Below are 22,141 nucleotides of genomic sequence, written 5' to 3'. Positions count from 1 at the left end.
ATGACTACTTGTAGATAGAAATATTTATAGATATAATATCACACTTAACACCAAAAAATGTAACACAGGAAATCCAATTATCCAATGTATTCGCCAACATCATTGTCTCTTTTCAATGGAGCCTCCCTAGCATATCTGCAAGTGTGATCTAAAAATAAATTGTTCAGAGCGCAAATGTAAAATCCAGCCAATCCATCAATAATACTGCTGTTCTGCAATTATCAGCACCTGCATTATGATGCAATGGGTTTAAATTACTGAGGGGCTACGGCAGAAACCCCACTGACAACAATTAGCATAAAAAACGTCCTACAATTTAGAGCTGCGGGAGGAATTATCAAAGGTTAACAGACTAAATATAACTATCGTTTGGTCCATGAAATCAATGTGATGTGTCGCTAAATCCGGGTACTGTAATTTAACCAATAATAGTATTATAAAATCTGGAACATTTCCATCTTGTATAGATGGGCTTGTTTGCATTCATTATTAGAAATTATTTGAATTTAACATAAAATTAAACACAATTTAAGTTTTGCTTGTCAACAAAACAGTTTATCTCATTGACTGAAAAGTACATTTACAATTAGGATCCTTGGATAAATAATGGCTGAAGCAATAACCAAATGTTTCCTCTGCATTCTAGTTAATATGACTTTTACCATTAAAGAAAAAGATAAAATGAGCCACCATGACATTACAATATAAATGTAATACAATGTTGCTAGCGTGAAACAAAAGTACTTAATAAAAATAGTTTTTCAAATATCAGCATTTATGATTAAATTTAATGTGATTGAATAGTAAATAAATAAAAATCTGTTGGCAGCAAGTGAAACTACATCTCTTTCTCTCACACACATGCACGAACACAGAGGCAATCACTGTAGCAGACTAGCTTTCGAAGCATTGGCTTTGAGCGGGCTTACTAGTATACAATACGTTCCTTATGGTACAGAGATGTTGAGTATTCCACAGCTTTATCTTTGAGTATCCACTTTCATCCCCTCATTCACATGGGGAAGAGATGCTTAGCGACTACGTATGTACAGCCACTTGGTGCGAGCAGGCACGGCAAATTGCTTATTTGCCATCCCATTTACAACTAGCAGTGCAGGCGGGGGCTTGGGGCAGCAGTGATGGGCTGTGGGCGGGAAGGGGGGGTGAGCAGCTGACATCACCGGATGTCAGCTGCCCACCCTCTTCCAGTACAGGAAGCCCGCAAACCTAAGACACCAGAGCGTGACTCCTAAGTATAGGTAGATGATGAACCTTAACCAATTCTTAAGTTAGTCATCAGAATTTTTATTCAAGGCTATCTCCTATGTGGATATATTGGTACTTGTGTAGTTTCACGGCAGGGCTCGCTTCGCTCGCCCACGCTGCGGGCTCGGTGGCTCGCTACGCTTGCCACGCTATTTAAAATCAACTCCATGCCAACATGGATAGTGGAGGTATGAACTATCCATGTTGGCATGGAGTTAAGTTACTTTTTTGGACATATTTCGTGGCGAGCGTACACCCGGAAGTAGCCTGGCGCCGTGAAACTACACAAGTACCGATATATTTTGCCACCTACTGTTAGTTCAGTTCTATGTGAGTCCCAATATGTGGTTTGAAAATCAGTAATACCTACGTTTACATAAAATAATTACTGATTCCTACAAAAGTAAATTTTTCACATGATTTAATACAATGGCGCTCCAAGGACTATCTGACTTAACCCCTTCCCGACATTTGACGTACATTTACGTCATGGTCGGGATGTACTTCCCGACACATGACGTAAATGTACGTCATGACTTCAAAGTGCCACCGCGTCTACAGACGCGGTGACAGAGGGACGATGTCTGCTGTCCCTGACAGCAGACATCCTCCCTCATTGCCCGGGGGGGGCAGCGATGCCACGCTATTTAAAATCAACTCCATGCCAACATGGATAGTGGAGGTATGAACTATCCATGTTGGCATGGAGTTAAGTTACTTTTTTGGACATATTTCGTGGCGAGCGTACACCCGGAAGTAGCCTGGCGCCGTGAAACTACACAAGTACCGATATATTTTGCCACCTACTGTTAGTTCAGTTCTATGTGAGTCCCAATATGTGGTTTGAAAATCAGTAATACCTACGTTTACATAAAATAATTACTGATTCCTACAAAAGTAAATTTTTCACATGATTTAATACAATGGCGCTCCAAGGACTATCTGACTTAACCCCTTCCCGACATTTGACGTACATTTACGTCATGGTCGGGATGTACTTCCCGACACATGACGTAAATTTACGTCATGACTTCAAAGTGCCACCGCGTCTACAGACGCGGTGACAGAGGGACGATGTCTGCTGTCCCTGACAGCAGACATCCTCCCTCATTGCCCAGGGGGGGGAGCGATGCCCCCCGTCATGGGCGATCGCTGCGATTGGCTGTTCAAACGTGAACAGTCAAAAGCAGCGTTAAACTGTGTGATGTGTAAAATTTAGACTCTGCTGCCCCCTAGTGTCCAAAAAAATGAAAGGAGGTTGAAATAATGATTTAAAAATAAAGTTTAGATATGGTCTATGTTAGTTATTAACTATTTTGAGTGGTATGATTATTTGTCTCACAAGCAGAAAATTTTACATTTTGCAAATAGCAAAATGTACAATTTTTTTACGACATTTTGGTATTTTTCTCAAAAAAAAAAAAAACTGTATCGACCAAAATTTACCACTAATTTAAAGTACAATGTGTCACGGGAAAACAATCTCAAAATCACTGGGATAAGTAAAAGCAAAAAAAAGTTATCCCCACTTAAGTGATACATGTCAGATTTGAAAAAAAGTCCTCTGTCAGGAAGGCAAAAACATGCTGCGTCGGTAAGGGGTTAAGAAACCATTAGGAAAACTGAAATGTGAAGGACCTCTTAGCTGTAGCAGGAATCATATGCACATTTGGCCAGTGGTCGACTTCCCACTAGGCATGAGGCACGTGCCTAGAGGTGACACTTGCCGGAGGTCAGCACAACATGCTCACTTCCATGAGAGCTCGGATAGACTGATGGCCAGATGGTTCTTTTTTTTAATTCAATTTTGTTATTATGACTTTTTTGTATTTTGTAACTGGCGAGGAAGGAGGGGGCAATGGAAGGGGGGGTGAAAGTGGTGTTGTTTTGGCAGTTAGGAGGCCCCAACATGAAGGAGGTAGTGATATGATGGAGTCGGCTGATAATGTTGTGGCTATCGGTGGCCTGCCCCCTAAATACGCCACAGGGCATACAGAGGGGCCGCAGAGTTAAATCACTGACAGCAGAGTTTTGGATTTTACTAAATGTAAAATTCTTGTTTACAATTTTTGTGTATAATTTGGCAACATCCATTCATACTTAGTATTAGGGACCCACCAAATGTCACCTAGATGCTGGCTGGTGGGCTAGTAGTTCTTGACCAATAAATTAAATACATATACCAAGAACCTCGATATTGCTTACTATTGGATAGCAGAGCTTATTATAATTATTGCGGAGTGTGCATCAGCACTGTCTTTTTTTTTTCTTTGTACAACTAAAAGTCCCAGCATGATAGTGCCTCTGAACGGATTCGGTATGAAATCCAGACTGTCAAAATCCCTACAGTCAAAATACCGACAGTTATTGACCGACGGTCAAAATCCCGACAAGGTGAAAATACCGACATGGTCAAAATCCCGACATGGTCAAAATCCCGACATGGTCAAAATACCGACATTTAAAATCCCGAGAAGGTAAAAATGCCGACATATAGAATGTAGACAGGTGAAAAAGTCAACATGACTTTCGGTCGACAGCTCGCGAGTTCGACATGGGTTTTTCACTGTTTTTTTTTCTTCTTTTTTAAAATTGGTTTTTAACCTTTTTTTATTTTTTAATTGGTTTTGCCTTGATTGTTTTCCTTATTGGAATTGTCTTAAAAGTAATTTGTGCCCTTGGAGGGTCACTTGTACTGTATTTTATCGATTTTTTTGTATTAAAAGTTTGTTTAAAAAAAAAAAGTTTTTTCAAAACAAATATCAAAGAAACCGCTATAGGCTTTATTCCCCTACCATAATTAGTGAGTAAGGTATGACATCATTTCTGGCCTATAGTATTCTCTAAAATAATTAAGGCTGGAAGTCTCTACACATTGGGCATATATTTTTTTTACATGTACTACGGGGGATTGGAATTTATAAGATGGTCCTATGATATCCCCCTTCAGAAAATATACCTTGATAAGTGGATCACCCGACACACAAGAGTGAGTTGGGGTACGCCCATCCTTTTGCCACTGTAAAATGTATTTACATTTTTTTTTTCTTTAGGGTAAGTGAGGTATACCATAAACTTTGGGATAACCTCCTCCCTACAAATTATAGTCTAACCATCTGATATATGATATATTAATTTCTTACCAAGAAAAATTGGAAGACTGAATCACAGTGGGGCACTGGAAGACAGTGGATACATAAAGAAACCTTTACGAGTTTGAACACTACAAAAATCACAGTGAGTTTGGTTACACCCACATTATAAAGATACCTTTTTACACCTGTTACATCTGTACTCTTGGTGAGTGAGGTACGCTGTTTAAATTCCAGCTCCACATACTAACAACACATTGCACATCACAAGTCTACACATGATTTGTATTTTCTTCTTTTCTTCCGAGTTCACTACAGAAGACAAGATTGCACTTTACAAGTGGGAATAGGTCACCTTAAAATTTCACCAAAGATATCTATGAGTTTCGTATCAACTTACATAAACGTGAGTTTGGTACGCACAATTTCCTTTCACTTTATTTTGTTAAGGAGCACATATAGCTTTTGAGGAAACAAATAATTGATAAATAAATCACACATGTTCTAAGAAAATTTTTCCTTTATTGTTTTTTATTGGTTACGGATAATCACCTTCACTTGAAATTGATCATCACGACCAGACCTCAATATCACTAAAGAGACTGCATCAGAAAAGAAAACTACAATGTACAAACCTTTATAAGTATACATAGCGCCTCATTGTTTGAAAGTTCCACTTTTTTCTTGTGTACCTGCGAGACTTGCCTGCACTCGCCTCACACACTTTCTTATCTCCTACAACTTATTGGACCCACTTCAGTCAGGCTTTTGCTCTCAACACTCCACAGAGACAGCACTGACTAAAGTAGTCAATGATCTGGCCACTGCTAAATCTAAAGGCCATTTCTCACTACTTACTGTATTTTTCTAGATCTCTCAGCTGCCTTTGACACTGTCGACCACTCTCTTCTCATACAAACACTACAATCCCTAGGTCTTCAGAACACAGCCCTTTCTTAGTTCTCTACCTACCTATCTAATCGCTCTTTCAGTGTTTGCTTCTCTGATTCTACCTCCTCTTAACTACCTCTGTCTGTTGGAGTACCACAAGGCTCAGTCTTAGGTCCTCTTCTTTTCTCAATCTATACCTCTCTTTGCAAACTAATCAGCTCTTTTGGATTCCAGTATCATCTGTACACTGATGATACCCAAATCGATCTATCCTCCCTGGAATTGTCACCATCAGTATTGCTCCGTGTCTCTGAATGTCTTTCTGCCATTTCATCTTGGATGTCATCTCGCCACCTCAAACTCAACATTTCCAAAACAGAATTAGTTATATTCCCACCAAATTTCAATCCCGGGATTGGAGTATCCAATCCCTACATTTCGTGATTAAACTGCTCATGTGCTGTCTAATGCCAGGCAGAGTCTGAGCACTCGCTCAGATGCTCCCCGACCCGGCGCGTGGTCTGCGCAGCGTGATTAGGTCACAGGTCATGCTGCGCAGGCCGTAGCACTGCACCACTAGCGTCAGAACCCGCTCGCCGCGGGCCTCCCCCAGCCACCTGCCTCCTCACAGAAGCTGCCTGCCTCCTAGCCGAAGCCACCTGCCTCTACGCCGATGCCGCCTGCGTCCCCCGCTCCCCAAAAGTAAGTGTGTGGCCCGAGAACCTGCTCGCCGCCAGGCCACCCACAGCCGCACACGTCATACCCACCGCCTGTCTCCGCACCGCTGTTGCAAAATTTGGTGGTAAAGGTTAGCGTGGCGCTATAATGATTTACAGGTCGCCCTTCTGAGTGTTCTGGAGTTTTACCCTAAAAACTCCTAAAGCAAAATGTGGTATATGTACAAGTGAACCTCGGTATTTAGGCGCTCTGTATAAGGGCATAGATAAATATAAAGAGAAATACTTCCCTAGTTGGGAGTGTTGTTTCTTTTGTTGGCGTTCCCAGATTTTTCTCCTCCTCATACAAGGTAGATGAATATGTGGATGAGAAGAAATGGGCACAAACAGGTGTTATATCCTTTCTTTGGTTAATGGCCATTTGATTTGGGGGATAACTCCCCTTAGGATATTTTTTGAATAGGAAATGGGTGCATACCCCACTCACTATTTTAAACAGACAGATATGTATATCACGGTTTCTTTCTACTGGGTGACGCACCCGTACTCACAATGTTTCAATGCTGTGACCCGCATATAAAGGTATCTTTTCCTCTGGTATTTTTCATAAAAAGATTTTTATTTCCATAGGCACAGCAAACAATAAAACCAATAAAAAAACTGTACTGAACCCAAAGGGAAAGGCAGCTGGTGATAGTGTGGAGTCCACAACCCGATTGGTATTTCGGATCCAGACAGGGGCGGTCTAACACACATACACTCACCTGGTTTCCTCTACGGTCAGTGGCAAACGCAGGATTTTCAGAAGGGGGTTTCCAGAGGGGCGGAGCAAAGCACGGAGATGGACACTTAGGTGACCCAGTATATGCCGGCTCAGTTAAAGTATTATAGATAGACCAAATGTATATAAATAATAATAATTAAAAAGTGTGTGTGTGTATATATATATATATATATATATATATATATATATATATATATATACACACACACATACATACATACATACATACAGGGGCGTCAACAGCAGAGTAGACCCCTGGGCATAGCAATGTATTGGGGCACCTACCGATCCTCCAGTGGTAGGGGTGGGGGAAGCTTTGATGTCCCTCGGGTGGTAGGGGGTATTATATCAACAGCTCAGCATGTAGGGCCTGGATCAGTAATTTCCACTAATTACCCCTTTACTGCACAGATGGTGGGAGAAGGGGGCATTGGGCTGAATGAAGGGGCCCTGATACATAACTTCCAGGGTGGTAGATACATAACTTCCAGGGTGGTAGAGGATGTTTCATATGCAGAGGAGGGGTGTATAGTGGAGTGGGCTTATTATTCATAATTTTCTGGTGGGAGAACAGCTTGCTTGACTGCAGATATCTCCAGTTCTAAAAAATAGATTTCTAAGATTTTAATAGAATTAAAAACTAGAGAATCCCACCTACCAAATGGTACTGGGGACTAGGGGATGAGAGTTCAGGAGGCAGAGCAATCTGCCAACGAGTATATAAAATTACATACCAGGTGTATGGAGATGGAGCAGTAACCAGCTGCTGGAAGGCTGATATCTCTGGTTCTGGGAACAGTAGAGACAAGCTGCTAGAGTCCCTCAAAGGAGGAGAGTCCCAGCTTTTGGAATATACCCTCAGAGAACCTCTAAGTAAGAGAGAACCTGAAATATCTGACTGGGAAGAACAATTAACAGGCTTGGATGGGGACCACTGCTTTGAAGTCAGATATCTCCGGTTCCCAAGGGCCGATTCTTAAAATTCTTATACCCATGGAAAGAGGGGACCCTCAGCTTTTAGACAAGGGCCCTTAGACTCCTGGGGGGGGTTTCTGGGTACTCAGAAACCCCCCCTGCGTGCGCTACTGACGGTCCTTCCAGTAGATGCACACTTAATTCTGAGTCGACATGTTTCGAGACACCCAGTCTCTTCATGTTTTCGAGACACCCATTAATTCAGACTGGGTGTCTCGAAACATGTCGACTCAGAATTAAGTGTGCATCTACTGGAAGGATCGTAGAGGAAACCAGGTGAGTGTATGTGTGTTAGACCGCCCCTGTCTGGATCCGGAATACCAATCAGGGTGTGGACTCCACACTATCACCAGCTGCCTTTCCCTTTGGGTTCAGTACAGTTTTTTTATTGGTTTTATTGTTTGCTGTGCCTATGGAAATAAAAATCTTTTTATGGAAAAATACCAGAGGAAAAGATACCTTTATATGCGGGTCACAGCATTGAAACATTGTGAGTACGGGTGCGTCACCCAGTAGAGAGAAACCGTGATATACATATCTGTCTGTTTAAAATAGTGAGTGGGGTATGCACCCATTTCCTATTCGAAAAATATCCTAAGGGGAGTTATCCCCCAAATCAAATGGTCATTAACCAAAGAAAGGATATAACACCTGTTTGTGCCCATTTCTTCTCATCCACATATTCATCTACCTTGTATGAGGAGGAGAAAAATCTGGGAACGCCAACAAAAGAAACAACACTCCCAACTCCGCACCGCTGTTACCTGCCCCCCTCCCCAAAAGTCAGTCAGTGTGGGCACAGGGGCAATTTTCTTTTAGGCATGCCATTCCCGGGTTCCCGGGATTGACTAGTTGAGCATTTTTCAATCCCAATTTCCGGGATTGAAAAAATGCCCCGGGATTGGCATCCCTAATGCTGACCCAGCTGCAAGCTACATATGTGAAAAAGAGAAGATAGGTGCATATAGGGAGGTAGGAAGCAGAGGCACTTATGAGAGGGGGTCAGAGCCATGGTTTGTGAGGCAAAGATCAGATATATATATATATATATATATAAGAGAAATATATATATATATATAAGAGAAAGGTATAGAAGTGCGCTCTATATATTCACTATATAACCGAAATTAGAATAAAAATGTAGTCAAATAAAATAATAATTTATTCAGTAATTTCAACAGGTAAGTAAAATAATCGATATTACATGAGAATTCAAATTTCTGATCCAACATCTGAATGACTTCAAATCATAAGCGAAACCCTACGTGTTTCGTCCAGAACGGACTTCACCAGGGATGATGGGAACTATTCAGATAACTTGAAAGAGATAATTTTTCCCATTCAAGGAAATAGTTATTCCCAAAATCAGGGATGGGAATGTTGATCTTTAAGAGCGATATGTGGCATATAATACCATAAGATAGATAAACAAATGCTCCTAATATCTGAACATGGGTATAAACTCAGGTTTAGGAGGAATTCTCCAGATAGCTTGTACCCAGCAGCGGCACAAGCCGGAGATAGATTTTATCTATCGCCGGATTGTGCCGCTGGGTACAAGCTATCTGGAGAAGATTGCTTGTCAAAAGCGCCACATTAATAAATCGGGCATTGAAACGTTGCCTCATCATGAAGCCATGAGTAGCTGTGTTGATTCAGTCCACAGGAGTGCTGCAGTATATGAGCAGTGCAGTGCAGCTCGCAGATCTGGAAGGATCTACTACCATGAGCATTAGCACTACTAATAATGAGTCTGAATGACTCATTATAGTACATCAGCCAGCCACTGTAGGCCATAACTAAGGAGGAGCTAGCCTGGCCAAAGAGGGGTTAGGGGGAGCCCTTTGGGGACAGTGGCCTGCATCAACACTTCTTATATGTGTCAGTGCATCCGATCAGGGCCACCAAGAGAAATCCTGGGCCCCGATACAACAACTTCCCGGGGCCCCCAAAGATGGAGCTCCTCTGTGGACCTGTTGTTATGCCACTGCTTTCAAGGTGGATACAGGGACAAAAATTTACACCGTAATGCCTATTACACATGTCACACACCCATTACATATTATACCACATGCCATAATGCTCATTACATGTTATGCCACACACCGTAGTGGGAAGTACACATTATGCCATACACCGTAATACCGATTACATATTTGACCACATGCCATAATGCCCATAACACATTTTTCCACACACCGTCATACTCATTGCATATTAGGGGGTTAAAATGCTCGTTGCCATGGGATTAACCTGCTGTGCCAGGTGCTACATGCTCTGCCAGGGGTTAACATGCTCGTTGCCATGGATTTACATGCTCTGTTATGGGTTACATGCTCTTCCAGGGGTTAACATGCTTGTTGTCATGGAGTTACAGTACATGCTCTGCCAGCGGTTACATGCTGACTTTCAGAGTCGGATCTCAGCCCCAGCAGCATGCAGGGAGGCAGCAGACACAGAGCAACCAGCCACCCACCTTCCACCTTGGAATACAGTGACCTGGACATGGGTTGGGAAACAGGTCTGGGACTGCTGGGCTGGAGACATGGCACTGGCACCAGCTGCTGCTGCTGGTGGCTGGGATGGAAATGTGGGGAGCGGGGTGGGCTGAATTCTGTGGAGTGGGTGGTACTCCGGTGGGAGGTGGCCTCCCTCTGACTCAGTTCCTCCCAGCACCCAGGGACTACCTACTCTAAGTATCCTCCTTTTGCCGAGCCACGGTAAACTCCCAAGTCATGTGGCAGGCCCTGGAGTCGGAGAGCGGACCAAACGCTCAGAAGGACCTACGTGATGCTGCTGCCCCCACGTCCGCCCACAACCGCACTCCCAATGCCGCTGCTGAACAGCTGACTCCGGCGCACTCAGACCAGGCGCACTCGCCACCAATTTTTTTTTAAACTGTGTGTCCAGACCAGGGCCCCCCTGACAGGCCCAGGCCCGGATAAACTGTACCCCCCCCCCCTCTCAGCACCCCTGCATCCGATCACTGCTGTGCCCGTCTCCTATACAAGTAATTGGTTATCATGGTGGCTGGTCTCTCCTTCATAACCAGTCACCCGTGTGCTGCAGCTATCCCATCCCAAGTACTCCCTTCTGTGAGACAGCCCACTCTGCTCTTTTCCCTCTAATAGGACGTACACACGGTTTCATTTCATCTATTTTTCTATTCTATCTAAAATAACAGGTGTGTACTGTATGTTTCAAAAAAGACCAGAATCCCCTACGTTAGATTTAGTGTACTACAGTCATACCTGAGCCTCCACAATGACGTATTTTATACTGCATGGATAATTAGGGGTTCATTAAACAAAGCTAATAGGGAGGCAGTGCAGACACATCCAGGCCCCTTTTATCACAATTAGTGCCATACTGTACCTCAAGTATTCATGCAGAGGCAGAACTACCATTGGTGCAGCAGGTGCATTACACCGGGCCCCTGAAGACTTAGGGGCCCACTTCTGCCACCCACTGCTGTGTGGCATATTGTGAGTTGGAAATACAAAAGGTGGGACAACCAGCGCTTGATGGAAACTTGATCGTGAGCTGGAGATCAGAGCACAGCTGACGTTGCTGGTGGATTAATAACCACACTTACTTTATAGTTCTGTCTCGAGTTCACGTAACAGTTTCTTTAAGCAGGAAAATATGCTATCCTGGACACTTACTTATTGGTTCAATCACGAGTACACAAAAAGGTATCTTTGTTTCTTCCAAACATCAACATCAATTAATGGAAATAAGCAGATCGGGTACAACTTACTTTTTATTTCAGACTCGCGTTCACATAATGGTATCTTTAAAATCAGGATCCAGTCTCCAGGGATTGGTCACAAAGATTTATTCAAAGATATAACACGATAAAAACACACACGGAAGGGGATCCAGGACACTGCTGCGGGATGGAAGGTTCTTTGTCTCAGGCGCTGCAGACGCATAGGACAGAGCCGCAGACGGTTCCCGTTCACCTTGTCTGACGCGCTGGAATAAGGTGAGCCAACAAGCAGTACTGACGTCACTGAGACAAAGAACCTGCTTATTTCCATTGATTGATGTTGATGTTTGGAAGAAACAAAGATACCTTTTTGTGTACTCGTGATTGAACCAATAAGTAAGTGTCCAGGATAGCATATTTTCCTGCTTAAAGAAACTGTTACGTGAACTCGAGACAGAACTATAAAGTAAGTGTGGTTATTAATCCACCAGCAACGTCAGCTGTGCTCTGATCTCCAGCTCACGATCAAGTTTCCATCAAGCGCTGGTTGTCCCACCTTTTGTATTTGCATATTGTTTCCACTGTTTGGAGGATTGGATGGCCTCCAGGGGATAATACTCAGCTGCTTTTCCACTAGCGCTAGTTCCTATCATTTTTTTTGTCAGTATTCCGGTTGTTTGTCCATCTAGATTTGGAACTTAGCTGCTTGGAATTATGTTTAAACATCGGAAAATCCGTGTAGAAAATATTGATAATTTGTTCTCTAAAGGGATAGATGAAATGCCCTCTGTGAGTGATGAAAATCTAGATAATGTAATGTTTAAAATTGAGAAATTACTTATAAAAGAAGGTAAACTATGGTGGGAAACCGCCACCCTGGAAAGATATTTAAAAGATAAAATCATTCCAAGGGGCCTGAGAATCGATAAATTACCATCATTCACCACAGAAACAGAATCTTTCAAAAAAGATTGGCTGGCAATTTTAGACCATTGCGCCAATTCATTAATATAACTTATTATCAAAGAGAAAAATCATAATCTAAAAACTACAGAAAAAGAAGTAGAGGATCTCTACACTCTCATTAAACCATACGCCAAATCAGCTGAATATAAAGAACTTGAGAAAAATATTATGGCCAAAATAGATAAAAATGTAACCGAATTAAAAAATAAAAAGTATAAAAAATATTTGAGAGATAAGAAAGATTATGAAACAGGAGATCAGTATAAATGGAAGGACAGTAAAACCTCAATAGAAAGTGAGCTTCCACCTAAACGTGATATCAATGCTGTAGAAATTAATCAGGTACAGAACCCCCCACGCAGAAAATTTGATAGGTTTAAATCCAAACCATCGATAAATACCAACCATCGTACCAATTATCAGACGAATTTTCGCCCATATAATCAGGAAAATACTAGGTTATGGGAAAAGAAAGATAGCCCCAATTATAACCATCATTGGGAAGGAAATAATAGAGGTGAGAACCCTCGCCGCCCAAACCGAAAATATATGAAACCAGCCGAGCAAAGTCAGAGAAATTATAAGAGACAAAATGATCGATTCCCTGATACTCCAAACAATTATGGTTGGAGGAATAAACAGGATGAGGGGGAGAATAGGTCCCACAACTATCAGGGAAAAGGAAAAAGATTAGATTCTAACAATCATTTTTTAGACAGAGGCTGGCGGAGAACCAACTTCAACTAAAATCTTTTACTAAAAATAAAAGAGGTAAAAGAGGTGGTTCCAATTCTAATTTAAACCTGTCAAAAAAACAGCGTGCCAAAAATAAAGGTATCACATCCATACCAAGTACTGTGGGAGAAAGTCCTACAGAAGAAATTAATATTACAAATGAAACTGAAAATAACAGCGAAAAATCTTATAAAACAAGTATATTTAACCTGAGCGACTATGTTCTTACAAAGGAAGAAGAAAGTATCCTTGAGAAAGGGCTTAAATTCTCTCCTTCTAATCATACCAATGAATATGAGGTCTTTACCGACCTGCAAAAATTTATAAGAAAGCTCACGTTGAAAAAATTCTTCTCTGACACAGAGGAGAATGATTCCGCTGTTAATATAGTGGAGGAACAGGTTAAAGTATTTAAAAGAAAATCCACCTTTTTCCCCAGATTTAAAAAAGGATGTTTCATAGACGTCTTTGAAAACTTGGTAAAAGAAGATTTAGAAAAGGTTTCCTTGAAAAAAGTAAAAAACCCTAATCTTACTAAATCTCAAAAAATGGCCATAGACAGTCTCAAAAACAATAATCAAATTATCATTAAACCGGCCGATAAGGGCGGAGGGATAGTCATCCTGAACAGGGATGACTATCATGCAGAGGTCATGAGACAACTTTTGGATTTAAATACGTACAAAAAGCTTTGTTCAGACCCATCAAGCAAAATTCAAAAGAAAATGGATATCTTCATCCAGTTATATTTGTCACTGGATGTTATTACAGAGAAGGAAGCCGAATATTTACATGTTGAAAACCCCTCAATCCCAGTGATCTATGTTCTTCCTAAGATCCATAAGTCTGCCACTAAACCACCAGGCAGACCTATTGTGGCTAGTATTGGATCGATTACATCGAATCTGTCATGCTACTTTGACAATAAAATTCAGCCGATAGTAAAAACTACTAAATCCTATGCCAAGGACACTATATCAGTACTTAACAAAATTAAAGATATTAAGTGGGAATCTCATTTCAAATTGGCAACTGCGGATGTAAAATCCCTCTATACTATTATACAACATGTAGATGGTATAGAGGCCGTAAAATATTTTTTGGTGAAGAACAATACCAACGAAAAAATGGTTAATTTTGTCACAGAGGGAATAGAGTTGGTTTTAACAAACAACTTTTTCTGGTACAAAGGAGACTTCTTCTTGCAGGTAGCGGGTTCAGCAATGGGTGCCAAGCTGGCACCAGGATATGCCAACCTGTTCATGGCTCATTGGGAGGATGAGCAGGTATGGACGGGTCATCCCTGGGTCGCCAGCTTGGCCCTATGGACCTGCTATATAGATGATATTTTATTCGTCTGGAGGGGTGATGACGAATCCCTACAAGATTTCTGTCAATACCTTAATAATAATTCATATAATATTGAACTGACATATACCATCAGTGACAGAGAAATACATTTTCTGGACCTTACAATTTATGTCGAGAATGAGGTCATAAAGACAAAAAACTTCGTAAAGCCCACTGATTGCAACTCCTATATAGGATGTGACAGCAATCACCATAAAAATTGGACCAAAAGCATCCCCAAAAGTCAATTCCAGCGTTTAAGACGGAATTGTACAGATTTGGAGGTATTCAATTCGCAAGCCTGCAGTATGAGGAAAAATTTCTTGGATAAAGGATACAGTCCATCAGTGGTTAATAAAGCTTTAGAACAATATCAGACCTGTTCTAGGAATGATTTGTTACAGGACAATCCAAAAAAGGTGAATAAAGAAGAGCAAGAAATAGCCTTTATCACCAAGTTTACTTCGCAACACAAAGTAATAGAGAAAATTATTTCCAATCATTGGAATATCCTTACCAAAGACCCTCTGTTAAACAAACATCTAGGTCCTAGCCAAAAATTTGTATATAGACGGGCAGACAATTTGCGGAGCATGCTGGTGAGAAGTGCCTTACCAGTAGATAAAAGACCTTCACGTATAACATCAAAAGGCTTTTATAGATGTGGCCAATGCTCCATGTGTAAAACTTGTCAGACAGAAAATAAGATCACCCAATACAAATCTTCTGTCACGGGACATGAATACACTATAAAAGATTTTATAACTTGCGGGACTAAAAATGTCATATATTTATTGGAATGTGTGTGTGGTACCCAATATGTGGGCAGAACGGGCAGAATGCTCAAAGAAAGATTAGGGGAACACATTCGCAATATTAAGAAAGGGAATGAACTTCATAATGTATCTTTACATTTTAAAAAAGAACATGCATGTGATGTTACATTTTTAAAACATTTTTGTGGCATTAAAATATGTAATAAAAATTGGAGGACCAAGAACACAGAACAGGATTTAGCAAAATTGGAAATAAAGACTATATTCGAACTCAAAACATTGGTTCCGAGAGGTCTTAATGTAGATTTCGAATATAAATGGTTTATCTAACAGGATATATTCTTTTAGGGTGTTCTGTTGTATATTTGTTACTAATATCTTGTTTCTGTGTTTGTCTGTCCCTCTCTGATACCCGGCTCTATATATTACTATGATATATGTGATTTTTTTATCGATGTTTTTATGACACCGATGTTTTTATAAATTTTTATTGATGTTTTATTACATTTTGGTATTTTTGTACTTTTGTACTTTTATATACTTATATATATATATTATATATGCGGTAATATGTTGTCTAGTATAAAAGAGCCGGGTCCCATAGACTACAGGTATGAACCATGATAGGTGGAAGTGATAGACAGCAGTACGTCTTGAAGAAGGAGGAATCCGAAACGCGTTGACGTCAGTACTGCTTGCTGGCTCACCTTATTCCAGCGCGTCAGACAAGGTGAACGGGAACCGTCTGCGGCTCTGTCCTATGCGTCTGCAGCGCCTGAGACAAAGAACCTTCCATCCCGCAGCAGTGTCCTGGATCCCCTTCCGTGTGTGTTTTTAAAGACGTCAGTACTGCTTGCTGGCTCACCTTATTCCAGCGCGTCAGACAAGGTGAACGGGAACCGTCTGCGGCTCTGTCCTATGCGTCTGCAGCGCCTGAGACAAAGAACCTTCCATCCCGCAGCAGTGTCCTGGATCCCCTTCCGTGTGTGTTTTTATCGTGTTATATCTTTGAATAAATCTTTGTGACCAATCCCTGGAGACTGGATCCTGATTTTAAAGATACCATTATGTGAACGCGAGTCTGAAATTAAAAAGTAAGTTGTACCCGATCTGCTTATTTCCATTGATTGATGTTGATGTTTGGAAGAAACAAAGATACCTTTTTGTGTACTCGTGATTGAACCAATAAGTAAATGTCCAAGATAGCATATTTTCCTGCTTAAAGAAACTGTTACGTGAACTCGAGACAGAACTATAAAGTAAGTGTGGTTATTAATCCACCAGCAACGTCAGCTGTGCTCTGATCTCCAGCTCACGATCAAGTTTCCATCAAGCGCTGGTTGTCCCACCTTTTGTATTTGCATATTGTTTCCACTGTTTGGAGGATTGGATGGCCTCCAGGGGATAATACTCAGCTGCTTTTCCACTAGCGCTAGTTCCTCATTTTTTTTGTCAGTATTCATATTGTGAGTTGGGTTGGAGTGGAAGAGGAGGGCCCAAAAATTTAGTTTTATGTTCCGGCACTGTATTCATGTTAGGCAAATATAAACAGCAGGCTCAGGACCTGCCCAAGGTGCCGTTTAATTACAAAGTCTGTAAACACATAAATCACTAATTCATGGCTGCGGTGTTGTAGACCAGACATAACATTACATAAAGTTATTAGAAGCTACAACAAACAGGATATACCATTCAGCTGTTTTACACGCTACATCATATCCCCTAACCAAACCGTGTATTCATTCCTCTGCCATTGTACACAGCTCACGCAGACCAGCCTATGAAGTAAAACTATCTGAAAGGACATTAACATTACATATCATTGTGTGTTTAATAGGGTCTAGTGAAAGACTTAAATGATTCATTTAGTATTTTTTTTAGGGCAGCGTCGAGTTTTTGTGACTACTATTAAGTTTTATAGGAATCTCAGGTCATCTGAGTTTTGACGTGGCCGGCTCACACGTCCATTGCAATAAAAGGAAATGGATTGGATACATATATGGCAGCAGTGTAAGGTGGAAATAATTACTAATGATAGGGTTCTAGACCCAATAATTATCATTTAATATCACTGCTTATTGATGTATCAAAAATCACACATGTGGAAGATTTACTAAAGGTTCTAAAACAGTCAAGTAGAGATATGGCCCACAGCAACCAATCAGGTTCTAGCATTAGTAAATCTACCTCACAGTGAGCAGGATGTCCTATAGCGCATGTACGGACTGCTGACCACGCATGTGCCACTAAAGAGAGCCAGGGATAGATGCTATGGATCCTTCATCTTTCATTAAAAGGTTTAATTTTATTCAATTGCTTCATTCTGCTCTGTCGTCCATGCAACAGCCCTACATCAAAGCACCCAGCCTCCGTTACACTCCGGCTGGTGCTTCACCAGGTTCACGAAACGTGACAGGCTGCACTGTGTCCCTTGAATAAAAGCAGGCCCTGCATAGTCACTAGAGATTTGGGGGAACTGCAAAGCTGCAAATTTGCAGCCTTGCGAATCAACCAGAATAACCCCCATTACCTGCAACTAGGGACAATATTATCCATTATACAAAGGGATATGGCAATGCCATGTTTCCTTAGTGGCATGCTGCTAGAGGGCACCCCACGGTATAACATCGGTGGCTATTCCCTGTACGTTGTACAGTTACAGAGGCTTATTTAAATTGACATAAGTACATAAAAGGTTTTTTCAGATAAAAAGCGAGTCTCTCCACCTTTTACAATGTGTGAAAAGCAAGCAGTGGGTGGTATCTGTAGACATAACAACCTGGAATGCAAATGGCAGTTTCTCTCTGAAATCACAGATGGCACGGGAACACAATTTGCTGATTTCCACCTCAGTGGGGAAATGACTGGCTCAGAACCACCATCTGCATTAGCTCTACAGAATGAATACTTTAATAGCTACAGTCTTCATGAATGAAATCCTGGTAGCATTTGGACCTCAGATAAAGATAAAATGTAACCATTGGCAGAGAAAGAAATCCATAGATTGTCTGTGATAGGTTAAAGACCTGTGGAAACTAGGATAATATTATTTAAACGCTGCTGTAGTTTCCTAGCTGCAGCCTGCATGTTCCAGGTGTCTGTGTTCGGTATATGATGTGTTGTGTCACGGATGGTGGATCGTTGTCACATACACAGGGCAGGAGCAGCTTGATAGAATCAGTAGTACGCTGTAAACCTGTGTATTCTTGACAATAGAGATGCAAAGCTGTGACTCACTCTATGAGTAGGTAGCACTGTGACTCAGACAAAATGTCGTGGAGGAGGCATAGCAAATGAGGTAGCTAAGAATGTAACTTCAGTAGCAAGATGAAGGTCATTCTAGCGAGCAGCGATGTGCAGGAAAGGTAACTTTTACGTGGAACTCCTGAAAGGAAAGTACACAAAATATCAAATGCTAGGGTATGGGTAAATACCGGACCGGACAAGACTCCGGAATGCCGGACCGGACATCAAACTCTGCATTCCGAAGCTTGTATTGTCTGGTCCGGGGGGGGGGAGTTCTGTACAGGGGCTGCCGGTGACAGCTGTACCCAGGGAGAGGAGGAGGGGGAGAATAAAACCTCCCTGTATGGTCCGGGCATGTAGTAAAAACTGGAACAGTCCGGACCACACCAAAAAGTGAAAAACAAATGTCGACCTTTTCCAAGTCCTCCTTTTGCTTCTGTCAAAATTTTGACCACTTTGACCACGACATTTTGACAGACCTTTTGCCTGTCCACCAATAGTGGTCGACCTATTGAGTTGACTGTTGACCTTAATTGTGTGGACCCTATGACCCTTACCCCTTTTCAATAAACAAAAAATTTAAATTTAGGGTCCACATCCACACTGGAATTTTAGTTGATCATGATTAACCTTTTTTAGGGGTATATGGCCACTCTGATCCACACACATGACATCACAATGCAGCACAAAAGTAGATGCCGTTCCTTAGCATGACATCACAATGCAGCACAACAATAGATGTTGTTCCTTACCACTGATCTACGCACATGACATCACAATGCAGCACAACAGTAGATGCTGTTCCTTTCAATAGATTTACGCACATGACATCACAATGCAGCAAAACAGTAGATGCTGTTCCTTACCACTGATCTACGCACATGACATCACAATGCAGCACAACAGTAGATGTTGTTCCTCGCCGCTAATCCACGCACGTGATATTACAATGCAGCAACAGTTGATGTTGTTCCTTACCACTGATCTACGCACATGACATCACAATGCAGCACAACAGTAGAGGTTGTTCCTCGCCGCTAATCTATGCACATGCCATTGCAATGCAGCTGTTATGGTTTTGTCGGGAGTGAACCCGTAGCCGGGACTGCTGTTTAGAACAGCCACAGCGAGACCCTACTCTGTCTCTGTTGGCCCCCAAAGTTAGGTAACTGGTTCCTGCTGAACTAAGCTTCGCCTTTAGCCGCCACGTTTGGAAGGGCGAGTTGAGCCCGCCCTAACTCCGGTGCAGCCAGGAGTTATGGGGTGACAAGGAACCGGGACCTCCTGAGGGTATAGCCAAGAGGAGAACTAACTAAGGACCTGACTGGAAATTAACAAAGGGCAACTTGCCCAGCTAGCTAAGCTGCTAAGCGCCAGCGACCTAGTCGCCAACCACCGACGACCGAGTCGCATGCACAAGAAAAAATACACCACGCAAAAGGCACACTACAAACAAGACCAGACAAACACTAAACACTGAAAGAAGTGCCGAAAGCTCGACCTGAGGACCAGGCAATCCGATAAACAGCGACCGGACAAAAGTACTTGCCAGCAAGCCGCTGGACAAGGTCAGCAAACAATACGAACCCCAGAACGGGTGATAATACAGGAATAGAACTGCCCCTAAAGGGGTACTCACAGATACCAGGAGAGGCTGGACGCACAGGCCAGAAGAGCACTTCCAACAAGAATCCCCTGGAGCCGGGACAGAGAGCTGACAGGAACCACTGTCACAGGAGCTATCACCGGCGGTGATACAAGGTAGGCCAGCCCACCTCCTGGTCCAATGGTGGGCTGGGCGCCGGGTAATTAGTAGACCGGCCCTAATACTGTGGGCAATGGCGTCCGTTACTAGGCGACGGCGTCCGTTGCTAAGCAACGACGCCGCCGCGTCATGCCCTCTTGTGCCGGGTCCTTCCGGCTTCCGGGATTACCCGGACGTGAAGTGGTGGAGGGCGGAGGCTGCGCCCGACTGCAGCGTCCCCCGGCGTCTCTGGTTTCCGAGCAACCAGGCGTCGTGATGTCAGAACGCGCAGCCGGGATGCGCCGCTGATCCCGGCTTCCGGGATTACCCGGACATGAAGTGGTGGAGGGCGGAGGCTGCGCCCGACTGCGGCGTCCCCCGGTGTCTCTGGTTGCCGAGCAACCAGAAGTCGTGATGTCAGAACGTGCAGCCGGGACGCGCCGCCGATCCCTTATGCCAGCCGCCGGAGACCGGGGCACAACAGCAGCACAATAGTATATGCTGTTCCTTGACATGACATCACAATGCAGCACAACAGTAGATACACATTTTGTCACTATGCGGTTAACATAAACACAAATAAAACTAATTCATAACACTACATTATCCTACTATTATTTGGTCATCGCAATTAGAATCTTTGCTTTCCCTCCCAAGAAACAAATATATATTTTTTGATTCAGTTGGTAATATATTATTTATATTATACCTCTACTCCATGTTACCAGCAGCACACTCGAGGGATACAAACTATTATTCATTCTACCAGAAGTTCAAGCACTAATATACCTAAGGGATGGTGTATTTGGAATCATAATACACAGATTTACTTTTTCATACAATCTGCTAAATAAATAATACATAAAACGCATTAGAGCATTGGAGAGGATTTCCACAACATATCGGGAATTTCAATATCCTTTAGAGGTCTCCAGACAGTCTCCTCAATGGGTGTTTCCAACTTGCCCAGGTAATGAGGACCATTTTACTGTGATCATGTTACTCATTCATGTCCCTGAAAAAGGTCTGGTCTTCATATCTTAGGGGCAATTCAGACCTGATTGCTCCCCCCCCCCCCCTTCCCCGGTCCTGATGGTGGAGGTTTGGGAAACCCTCAAGGAAAAATATTTAACACATTTTTGTGTCCTTGATTAGGTTCAACTGACCCATTTAGTGTACATTTTGTATGCTAAACAAGAACACTTAACTAACACATTAAGTAGATATCAATAAATACAAGAAGATATTAAAGACTGCAAAGCAACATTGGTATTTCCTACAATGAAAGCTTGTCTCATCTCTATGATTTATAAGCGTATCATTAACTCACCGTAGGGTGTATTAGGGATATCCCTGGCAATCTCATGGCAAGACCCATCATCTGTCAGTAGCTGGTTGTTAGGTGACTGCATACCAGATTGGCTCAGTACAGGACTGCTTGTCTCCAGCTGCGGCTTCTCGTGGTTCAAATAGGACAGCGGATATTTTATACATTCATAGCCACTGTAGACACAAAGTTTTCAATTTACTTAGAAAGAAGAAACAAAACTAACCCCCTTTGCACCAAAACTTTAATTAATAAAAGCAATAACCAGTCAGGTTCCAGTGCGCTCAGGGCCTAATTCTGGTTGGTTTGCAAAAGTAAACTCCTTCTTTACCAACCATGAATACTGCAGATGTGGGTTAATGTAACATGTGCAGAGAGAGTTAGATTTGGTGGGATATGTTCAAACCAATGGGCCGGTATACAACGGTATGACATACCGGCACTTCGAGCAATAAATAAATGACAGCAGGGGGGCACAATGCACCCTGGCCCAGTCTGCTGGTAATACGCCGGCGATGATTTGCGAGCGCGCATCAGGGCTCACCAATCAGCGTTGTCCATACACACTGGGCGACTTTTGAGCTGAAAGAAGCGCAAATG

At 42.3% G+C, this 22,141-nt stretch overlaps 1 protein-coding gene across 1 annotated transcript in view; it reads right to left on the bottom strand.

Moving 5' to 3' along the window:
- The window catches only part of MORN1 (MORN repeat containing 1), a 417,830-nt gene that overhangs the window by 231,778 nt on the left and 163,911 nt on the right, over positions 1-22,141 (bottom strand). The window contains exon 10 of the mRNA XM_083163328.1: positions 21,545-21,717. Coding sequence (XP_083019454.1) covers positions 21,545-21,717 — 173 coding nt within the window. The remainder of the gene's footprint in view (positions 1-21,544; positions 21,718-22,141) is intronic.

Source organism: Crinia signifera, chromosome 19 (assembly GCF_055691185.1).
Source record: "Crinia signifera chromosome 19, ASM5569118v1, whole genome shotgun sequence".
Taxonomy (NCBI): Eukaryota; Metazoa; Chordata; class Amphibia; order Anura; family Myobatrachidae; genus Crinia; species Crinia signifera.
The sequence above is the reverse complement of the archived record's forward strand: the minus strand, read 5'-3'. Positions and strand labels throughout refer to the sequence as shown.